Below are 10,614 nucleotides of genomic sequence, written 5' to 3'. Positions count from 1 at the left end.
AAAACTACATCGATGCTGTTATTCGAATAACAGAAGTTCCTGGAAAATAATTAGCAGGACGGTCTGTAGTTTTCCTGTCATAATTTTTTGCAGTGTGCCCACATGACTGGACCGTAGCTTTACAGTGAAGAGCTCTCTGCACGAAATCTTTCAAAAACGCACATGTGTGGTGTGGTTTAGTTTACTGGACGGGGGAAAGGCGATTGCACCCCCTCCCCCCTCCCCAGTCAGTGAGCCCCCAGAATTTACCTGGCGGTATGTAATTAGCTGTACAAAACCCCAGTATGTGAACGACCCGCTGAACTCTACCCTGGCCCCATTATTTCTGGCTGATAATCCATGCAAAGGTCCTGGGCATTACTTTTGTAACCTCATTTTAAAGTTCTCTCGAGGCGAAAGGGCGAACCTGATCTGCTAAGGACGTTTCGTCTCCCTCTCTAACAGTCGAAATCAAGCAGCTTGTAGATTAGTCGTCAAGCTGATGGCGCCGGCCGCATCTGCCTGTGCCTTACAGCGAGAGAAGCCAGCGACCCACCCGGGGGAGGCCAGAGGTGATCGATGCGCGCTGACGATTCCGAACAGTGTACGTAAGATGGAGGCGTAGAGGGGGCTGGCTAGGAGGGAGGAGGCCCGAGGCGCTGTGGCGCGGGATGAGGCGGGGGTGGTGAGAGGTCCCTCGGGAACCCACTGCGGGCCCCATCGGGTGTGTCGGGCCTAGGCAGGCGCTGCGCGGCGACGGCGGGGGGGAGGGGGTGCGGGGTGGGGAGCGGAGAACCGCAGGGGGGAGCACGGGGAGGGGAGAGGAGAACGGAGAACCTCGCGCTCACGGCCCAACGCGAGCGAGAAAGATGGAAAGGCCGGGGGCCGGGGGAGAGCGGGTGGTGCGGTGGCCCCTGTGGTTGGGCACAGAGTGGGCGGCGCGTTTCAACGCAATGCGCCCGGGACTGACAACGAGGTGGAAAGAGGAGGTGCAACTTGGCTATAATACACTTTGCAATGGACACACCTCACCTCCAAGTGTCGTAGTAACACTCGTAAATACACTGTGAGAAATATATTTGTACATGTACGATATATTTTGTAATTTGCCAGTTACAACACGAGTCGTACATGTACAACCTCCCACTGTCGCTCGATATTCGATTCTAAGTCGATACATAGGGCTAGTACATTGTACAATTTTAGATTGTACTTGTACGACTTTTTCCATGGAAAATTTTCCTGTACCCGGTACGACAATTTTTCACAGTGTAAAGTCTTAAACCCTACAACACTCAAGTGCTGGTTGTAAACCTTCAAGTGTTGAACGCAATAGTTGCACACTTTACCAGTGTTCAATAGAGAAAGTTGACCACCTAAACGAGCACGACTAGTACTCGAATACTCCATTCTAATGCAACGTGTATCTTGAATCTCAGATTTCCCTTTTTGTGGCTGTGGAACCAGGCGGGAAAGTTACTCTTTTGATTATTAGTACACGTTTTCCCGTCTGGTGTATGACGACCACGACATCCACCTCGTACAGGATTGGGGACGTTTGAGTCATTGCGTGTGCTTTCTGTAACAACGTGCTCACATCTGTCCTCGCGTAGTTCGCTGCAGAAGTGTAGCGGAAGGTAAGATTTTCATCGCATAAAGACGAAATCACAGCAAACAAGTAACTTTACATTTGAGCACTGACGAGGTTCCCTCAAATCTGTGAAATTCCTGTGTGCTACCTAGGGACTGTTTTTAGCAGATGATACATTTGTAACTGACACTTTGAACATTTCACGTTCGTTTCACATAACCGAAATTAATAAGAATGATTTTTCCAATGCGTGGGGATTCGTACATTTAAATGAGAGTGTGTTGCCTTAAAAAATCGGTTGTAAATCGTGAAACTTTGCAAATGATAGAATACTTCTAAATATATTTCAGTTATACACAATCCCCAGTGGCTATCTCTACCCGACGGTAAACGTTTCCCGTTTTGATAAATATTGCCGGTTTATATATCCACTTTTAATTAAGATTGCCGATTGACGTTTCCAGTTCCAGTTTTCATAAGCAAATTGACGTTGATAAAGATCTGTCTTGCTGAGGCTGAGGGGGAAGGCTTTTCGTTCGCTTTTTTATTCACACTGTCCCAAAGTTTCTATAATGCGCTACGCTGGATCTGGCGGCTCTGAACAGAAGCCCCGAAAAGAAACGATAAGCACCTACTCTTCGACGCTAGGATCTGACTTTATAGGGAGGGACTCGTGAATTTTAGACGTTACGCTAGTCAAGCGTTTTCACATCGAGACGAAACTCGTGGTCCCTTCCGTTCCGTTTATCGCTGCATGTCTTCATTTGACACCTTTACAGGATCAATTGTTTTATGGTAGTTTGAATTGTTTGTATTAACTCAGTAATATTCTTTTACTTTAAACAGCGAGTGAAATGTATTTAAAATAATTAAGAGTTTTAAACAATGAATACTTCTGTGCAGGACTTAGGCAGTGTGCAATAAAACGGAGTAAGAGGTAATTGTTTGATAAGCATCTTTATTGATGATTTATTTTACAGTTAGTATGCGTGTTTGCAAATCCACGAGAAGAAGGGAATAACATAGTTGGAATAGATTTCTCTGAATGTTCTTTATACAGTATCTACTAAAGCACAACTTCGAGACGTAAATGTGCTCTACGACTATGTATCACAATAAAGAACTGTAAATTTGACTAATCATCAGTAACACTGATTAATCAAGATAACAATCAACATGAATACGAGCATTTGTACTTCTTCAATTACAATTTTAAACTGCACCCCTGAAATTAATGCAAACAGCAGCTAATGGGGGACTTGTCCAGGAAGAGAGGTGTAACTTACGTCTATTAAAATTGCAAAGAGAAGACTTAGTGACGAGCTACGAGAAAAATATTAACGCCGCTCGTATCGCATAATGCGAAAAGACGCAGGCCAAAATATTTCTTTCTCGGCTCCTTCTCAAGCCTCCAAAATAAAGCTGACTAAATGAAACGTTTCCTCTGATATATAACTATATATATGTATTTACTCTACATAAAACTTTACTCCCATCTCCCGGACAAATAACTCATTACACTTATATTGCACGCATGTGCGACCCTAATTGCAGAAGATTTATTTTCTACCATCAGGCCCGAAAGTGTCACAAGAAACAAAAAGGGCTACAGTAATTCATAGGAACGTTGCCAATAAGGAACACGAGTTTGAAATTATGCAGTCTTTCGTTCCAGGCTCTAAGCGCAATGGTAACTCCTCGTTCCTTTCGTCCTCAGATTCTCCACCACCTAACTTCCAACAAAAAATAAATAAAAAAGAAACTTTTGTAACAGGAACATACAACTCAACAAAAATAACAGAATAGTGCATCTTATTTTGTAAACTTATACTAGCTATCTTTGGACACAAGTACATTACAGACTAACGGAAAAATCCATAAACAACCATACGCCAAACAACTCTAAACGGCTGGACAAATTGATAAATATTTTTACAAGATTTGCCAGCTTGTTGTGGTCAGAGATGGGAACAAAATTACATTTTTCTAAAAGTACAGTTTTTTCTCGGCTAGGATGTGACTATATTGTACAGGAAATTTACAGAATATATTCAACAACAACTGCCGGTTCAGAGGTACTCTCACCTTCCAAACATATACAAAGTTTCCTACATAGAGACTCCTGCTCGGACACTGAGGAGCCCTGCTACTTTTTCAATACTACGAGGTCGGATAGCATTCTTAGCTAAATTGTTATTGTTACTAGTGCTAGACAAAGTGGGGCTTAGGCCGTTCCCGACACTACCACCTCCGATGGTACCGGAAACACCACTACTGCTAGTATTCGGACTGCTTCCTGACCCACTGGGTCCTGCACTCCCGCTTCGAACAGGGGCATGGTTTGCTCTTGAGTACGTGAAAGCTGCTTTAGCAGCCCGATTTTGCTGATTCTGTTGGAACTGTTGGAGGCGTTCTTTTAGTTCTTGCTCCGTCAACTTGCCATGTCCGCCACTCTGCTGTCTGTGCAGAAGGGCGGATGGATTTGGAATGTGCCTTACGGACTGGTTCGGTCTGCTGGTGCCAGCCCCGCTAGGCCCTACGCCGTACCCATTGCCTCGGCGGCTGCCGATGATGCTGTTTAGTGAGGGTGCAGGCAGCAGTCTCCGCTGAGCGTTGACCGCATTATTCACGGCATTAAGAGCTTGGTTTTGATAAACTTGGGGAAAGATTGGTAGGTTTGGAATCACAGGCTGGCCCTGAGCTAGCATGTTGTTCATTCGATTGACTGTCGCAATTGTGGCCTCGTCTATCATATTGTGGAGGTTCCGTAACTGAGCGCTGTTCAGAGACGCCTCTGGCTGTGCTCCAGGAGGGTGGAGGATGTACTGAACTGGCGGTGGCGGCGGCCTGGGAACCATGTACGTTGAGATTGGCGAAATAGCAGGGGCAGCAAGAGGGGGAGGAAGAGGTAATGAGTCACGCTTTGCTCGGTCGGATAAATCCAACACACACACTTGGTCGAGGGAATTTTGACGGGCATCGCTCAGAATAGCGTTTGAACGCATGTCCTTGGAGGGTGACTTCTTTACGGGGGCTGGATTTGATTCTTTTTTCTTAGGCATAGGTTCAGAAATGGTTGAACACTCTTCCGAGTCGTCACTTTGTTTATCTGATGGGGGAGGAGAGGGGGGTAGTACAAGTATTTCCAGGGCTGGTTTGTTGGACGGCTCTTCAATTCTCGACGGGGTTTCGCCGGCCTCGACTTTGCTGATCGTGAGGGACGACGGAGTCTTGACAGACTTCAAGTCCGGTACACAGGATGTTTTCGATGGCGACGGAGATGGAGGTGGGGATGTGGGAGTGCATGATACAGGGCTTTTGATGCGTACTTGACGCAATTGAGTAGGTCCATCCTTGTTGGAGTCACCTGCCATGGATTTCTTTTCAGGCGATTGTACATCAATACTTGGTTCTGATGATGTAACTATAGAAGATTCGATTTTTTCGGACTCGATTTGTCGAATTCTTATCTTTGGAGCTGATTGTACAGCAGTTGTGCCTTTTGAGGTGTCAGCACTTGCTTTCTCAGAAACTTCCGCTGTGGGTTTGGGAGATGTTATTTTGACCGTGTAAATCTTCTGAGAAGGCGATTCCCGGCCAGACATTTCGCTACTAGGAGACAAGCAAATTGAAACCCGCCTGTCTTTGTTCGAAGAATCTGCTTGACCTTTCGAACTCTTGGAGCTTCCAGGACTTATACTAGGTGTTGGTCTTAGTTTGAGTGTGAGCTTCATGGGCGCATCCTCTGTATTGGAGACTAGCATGACAGGTGAATGGTGGCGCTTTCGCTTATGGTGATGGTGGTGATGATGGTGTTTTGATTTCTTACTCTTTTTACGAATAACCTTTTCATGTACGATTTCTGGCTCATCCTCCTCAACGGTAGGACTCGTACTTGAAGCCGAATGTTTTGGAGAGCAAGACGACTCTTCAGACACCTTATCACTATTCTCTGCATTAGAAGTACCGACATTATACACTTGAACAGTGTAAGTGACGTCAGTCTCTTCAGGATCTTCAACGACTACTAGTTCATGTCCATCTTCCTCGGCAGCGATGACTTCCTCCACCACACCATCGTCATCTTCATCCTCGGCAATAACAAGACAGGACGAGGATGTGGTCTCCGCGTCCAACTGGTTATCGTTATCATCTTCAGCAGTACACTGGTTGTGTTCTTGGCTGTCATCGTCAGCATCGACTTCAACCTCTTCAATGGAGTCTTCAATATGCCGTTCAATATCCTCAGTGTCAGTTACGACTTCCATTTCGATCTGTTGTTCTAGCTCATGCTCGTCAGCTTCGATTTCCTGCATATCTGTACTCTCGTCGTCAGCGCAGCCATTTGCGTGGGGCCGTTCGTGAGTACTTTCCGTTTCCTTTCGTAACTTATCACTCTCCGCGCTCTCGTAGTCTGAGTTATCATATACGAAATCGAACTCTTGAGTGGTGTTGCTGTCATTGTCTTCATTTTGAGCATCAAACTCATAGACATCTTCATCTGCCTTCTTTTTACGAGACTTTTTGCCATTTGATACGAATCTTGGACGATTCGCATCTTTTTCTGTCTTGAGCAGGCTGAGAAGGTTAGAGTACTTGGAAGAAGAATTTCTATTCGCCAGAGTGTTTCGTTTAGTTTCGGGATCAGACACTTCGTCGTCCGAACAAATAGCGTAAACACGCTTCCCAGCTGGCTTGATATTGTACCTTGCCTCGAAGTCCTCTAGGCAGGTTTTCGGCGTGCGTCGCGTGTTACGGTACACTGTGTACGGCTCGGGTGAGTCGCGATCCGACTCCCACCGCGGGGATTTTCCAGGCGTCCGGCGACGTTTCACTGGAGGCTCCTCATCGCGATCAGACTCATCCATGGCTTCAATAGCGGTGTACGCTGCTGTTTTGGCGCTGCGCTGACGCTGCTGCCGGCGAGACGTTGTGCTAGTGCTGCTCTCGTCAGATGACGACGCCGATCCCCTTGAGAGTTGACGCGTTACCGAGGGCGACAGAGAGGCCAGAGACAGGGGCTTGACCAAAACAGTCGGGAGCAGCGTAGGAGGCTTGGAGAGCGCTGGAGTCGGCTTCTTGAGTTCACTCGGCGCTGGTCTCACGACGTATCCTGGAGTCACCCGATAAGTGAAACGCATTGGCGATTTCTGGAAAGAATAGACAGCACCGATATAAGAAGCAGAACTTTTCCATTGTGCCATTCAATCGTGTGCAAAAAAATAAAGTAAAGAACCTACCACATCATAGAAAAATTGATAAGCTATATCCATTAGAGAAGAGTTGTCTGACAGTTGTTCTCCCTCATAAAATATTGTTATCTGAAACAATAAAAGTACTGTTAATAGAAGTCAGGAGCAACATGATCGTAAGTTCATCGCATAATCTCAAAACGTACAGTTTGTTTGGCACCAATGTCGTATTTCAGTCGGATGAATTTTTTCAAGTGGTATATTGTGAAGGCAGCAGGGCATTGGAGGTACCTCTTGTGTGGATTGACCTGTACACACACAAAAAAAGGCGTTAATTGAAATTTTCCCTCTTGAATATACGCAATATTTATTGCAGGACAGTAAGACACTTACTTGTTTTTCTAATCCCAAATCTTGGTTTACTGTTGAATTTTCGGCCAGGCCACTGCAAAAACAAACAAGAATTTGTTACTAACTGAAAAGTGCGACTAGAAATTGGAACTGTTGTTTATAATTGTTCGATTAATACTAACCTTTCATACTCCACAGACAGGCTAAGTTTTTCCTCTGGTGAGTACAAGTGAATTTTATCCACTATTCTGTCACGGACTGTCTCTACATCTGAGAGATTTTCAGGCAACAGCGGTCTCTGGCCGGTAGATTTGCCCCCATTCTGGCTCATTGGATTTGCCACTGCATACTTTTTTAAGAATTGCTGCTGTCTCTCCATTTCATTGGCGTGCATACGAGGTACCATTTTGTAAACTAATAGTTGTTTTCGAGGATCAGGCCTAGAATTAAAATTAAAAGGGATTAGAAACATTAGGTTGAGAAGATTTTCCACTGCAACGTAAAATTTAAAACTACACTGCCACACACCTCAATTTATTTAAAGGACAGCCCTTTTCCACCTGCACGTCACATTCTGGACAAAATAGACTCCTTTTGAAGTGCTTCACAATGCACGACCGGCAAACTGTAAAATATAGAACTTATGTTAGTCCTCCGAAACAACTAAAGGCGTCTACCGTTTCTCTCTATTACTATTTTAAAAGTACGTACATGTGTGAAGACACTCCGTGACGGTGGTCGCATCTACAAAGTATCCTTTGCAAATGTGGCACGTGATGAGTGGGGTGAGATCCTTTAGCTCGGCTTTCTTCGGCGTCATTTTGGGCGATCTGTAACAAAGAGAAGAGCAAACACGTCAATAACTGCAATGCGTCAGAAACATCCCTACTTCTACAGAACACGTCTCTCTGCTGACCCTCGCCCCGCTCGCGGCTGACTAATGGAGCAGAGAAGGGTGAGGGGACGCGGAGGAAGGAGGGTGGGGGGGGGAGGCTTGCCATCTCAGACCCACCTCACCCCTGCGCGCCCCGCCCGCCTGCGCCCGGCCCGCGCGTGAATAGAGCGCTCCCTCCCCTTCTTTTCTTCCCTTGTCCCATTCGATATGGCGGCTGTGATGCTGAGGGAGAGGCCATTGTGACAAGATGGCGACAATTGATGTGCATCAGTCGGCAAAGGATTACGAGTGTCAAGGGAAGCGTCGCGCGCCTGGAAATGCGCTGTCGGTCTGGTGGTGGACCCCAATCGCCCATCGATTCCATAGCGCACGCATATGAACATCACTCTTATACTCTACTGCATCACGAGGTGGAGCGACACACTCACTCACTCTCGCATACACACATGCACAGACACACATTCACGCGTAACGATAATTCGGATGGCACAAACCACCTTGCAGTGTACTACGAGTGGTCGCCCCAGCCAGGTATGTCGTCTGACGTGCTCAGTCTAATGATATTCCCGCAAGGCGATGTTATCTCACAGGAAGCGACCGCCGGGAACAGAGGCAGGGAGGGGAACGAGTATCGTAGGGCCGCGCCGGTGCGCAGGGCCCGGAGGGGTGCCGCTACCTGGCACCTTGCACCTCACACCCTCGCACCACCAGACATCTAACATGCGCGCCGACAGGGACAGCCACGTGTTCCTGCCAAGGGGTTAAGTGAAACCAGCCGCTCGAGCTTACAACTTCCCGTCAGTGCAGTGCATGATATCGCGTGTTCAATAAAAGCCGGAAGCAGCGGGGGCGCGCTTTCGAGAACTCAAAAGACACACACACACACATGCGTTCGAGGAGACAACGGTCCTGGGGCGACCTTCCCCAGTCAGCCAAGCAGCAATACAAAAGTGACTTGCCGGCTGGTGGTCTGGCCGAGGCAGAGATGGAAAGTGACTGACGGCCATTTCCTTGAAAGCGCAGGGGCGGGTCCGCCGGGGGTGTTTAAAAGGAACGCAGCAGGCCGCTCGCTCAGTCATTGTGGAGGAGAGACAAGGGAAGCACCGCAACACAGCCATCCCGTTTCTTGCTTCTCCCTTCCGACACAAAAGTTCCTTTGTTCTCGACTCGGGTGGAGGCAACGACACAACGGGGATGACCTCGGGGCAGAATAATGGGTGGAGGTGGACCTCCAAACTCTCGGAGAAAAATGTGTCGCCCGTCGCTATAATGATTAGAAGCAACTCGATGGTCCTTTGCATAGAGCGGCGCGCGGCGAGGCCTGCGCTGTTTCGAGATTAGTCTGATTAGAGCAAGCGGGTGACTGGGGGTGGGGACCGGAGGGGTTGGGAGGGAGGAGGGCGAGGGTGGGCGCGACAGGCATATGCCCTCGGGAGCTGGGGTGCGAGCGAAGGGGAGGGGAGGCCGAGGGGAGGCCTCTGAGCTTGCGCGCGTACACATGCATCCCTACTAATGATATGAACATCGCGGAGAGGCACGCGCCGCACAACTGCGTCGGTCGGAAGGTGCAACGACAGCGCTATACACAGTATGTCGCTTAGGAAGAGCTCGCGACACGGCGAAGGCGTCTGGCGGCTTCATCAGGAGGGAATCATCCCCCGATGAAAATCGGGGGATGAATGTAGAAGCGGGTCGGGCGGCTCTGTCTGTATGCACAGCGCCGGCGGTGCGCCGCGGGATCTCCGCTGAATAAAACATGGCCTCTGGCTCCCTCTCTCAGGGGCCGAGCGGGACGGGACGCCCTCAACCCCGACCTGTTTACTGACAGGAAAACAGTCGAGGGGGCGTCGCTGGGGTGGTGGTCGCTGGTCGCCCGTCGCGCACCGCAGGGTCAGCGGCGTCGGCCGTTAATTCGCTCCATTATCTCAGCATGATTGGGAACGCATTCTTTCCCGTTAAAGCAGCGCTTAGAGAGGTGCGCGAGCTAGGGGAGGGAAAATTGCAAAAATAAAAAAATGGAGGACGAGGGAGACGACGCGCGCCGGTAAACGGGTCGCCTTCTCATTAATTACGTGCAAAACGAAATTATTGACCCAATTTTAGGGCAAGTGAGGCGGTGCCGGCGGGCGGACACGCAACCGAGCGAGGGGCAGAGAGCCGGGCAGAGCGCCGCGCAGGGGAGTGTTAAGGGCAGATTAATGACCCGGCCGTGAATTGCCCGTTTATTTCGGTCCTTTAACTTTTATCGCCCGAGGGGTAAGGGCGGAGCGGCAGAGCGGCGGGGCGCCGCGGGGAGGCGTAGGGGACGCGATGCTGCTCGGCCACGACCACCCCGTTTTTACTTCGGCTCTTGCAAGCCGACATCGATACCGACCCCGAAAAAAAACATCAAATCAAAATCGATCAGGCGAGTCGTAACGCAAGGGGGGCTGCCGTTCAAGTGGTGCACCATACCGTGTTTTGGCGTCGCCCCGTGTATACGACGGTGGCGCGGCGGTGCTATTCCCGGCCGAGACTAAATTTATGGAGGCCTTCTTTATGAAACGTGGTTAGTGGCGTCTCAGATGACACCCCAACCCGTGCGGCGCCGGGGCCGGGCGGGGCCG

At 48.8% G+C, this 10,614-nt stretch overlaps 1 protein-coding gene across 5 annotated transcripts in view; it reads right to left on the bottom strand.

Moving 5' to 3' along the window:
* Window positions 1–2,508: 2,508 nt before the first annotated feature.
* The window catches only part of LOC113217933 (uncharacterized), a 93,173-nt gene continuing 85,067 nt past the window's right edge, over window positions 2,509–10,614 (bottom strand). For all 5 annotated transcript variants that reach the window (XM_052270623.1, XM_026438029.2, XM_052270627.1 and 2 more), the window contains 7 exons: window positions 7,825–7,943; window positions 7,642–7,738; window positions 7,296–7,553; window positions 7,156–7,207; window positions 6,969–7,070; window positions 6,811–6,891; window positions 2,509–6,720 (listed from right to left, as the gene is read on the bottom strand). In XM_052270623.1, the coding sequence (XP_052126583.1) occupies window positions 3,679–6,720; window positions 6,811–6,891; window positions 6,969–7,070; window positions 7,156–7,207; window positions 7,296–7,553; window positions 7,642–7,738; window positions 7,825–7,933 (3,741 nt within the window). In that variant the 5' untranslated portion in view covers window positions 7,934–7,943 and the 3' untranslated portion in view covers window positions 2,509–3,678. The remainder of the gene's footprint in view (window positions 6,721–6,810; window positions 6,892–6,968; window positions 7,071–7,155; window positions 7,208–7,295; window positions 7,554–7,641; window positions 7,739–7,824; window positions 7,944–10,614) is intronic.

Source organism: Frankliniella occidentalis, unplaced genomic scaffold (assembly GCF_000697945.3).
Source record: "Frankliniella occidentalis isolate FOCC.00 unplaced genomic scaffold, Focc_3.1 Scaffold6, whole genome shotgun sequence".
NCBI classification, from domain to species: Eukaryota; Metazoa; Arthropoda; class Insecta; order Thysanoptera; family Thripidae; genus Frankliniella; species Frankliniella occidentalis.
This window is presented reverse-complemented; position numbering and strand designations above follow the sequence as displayed.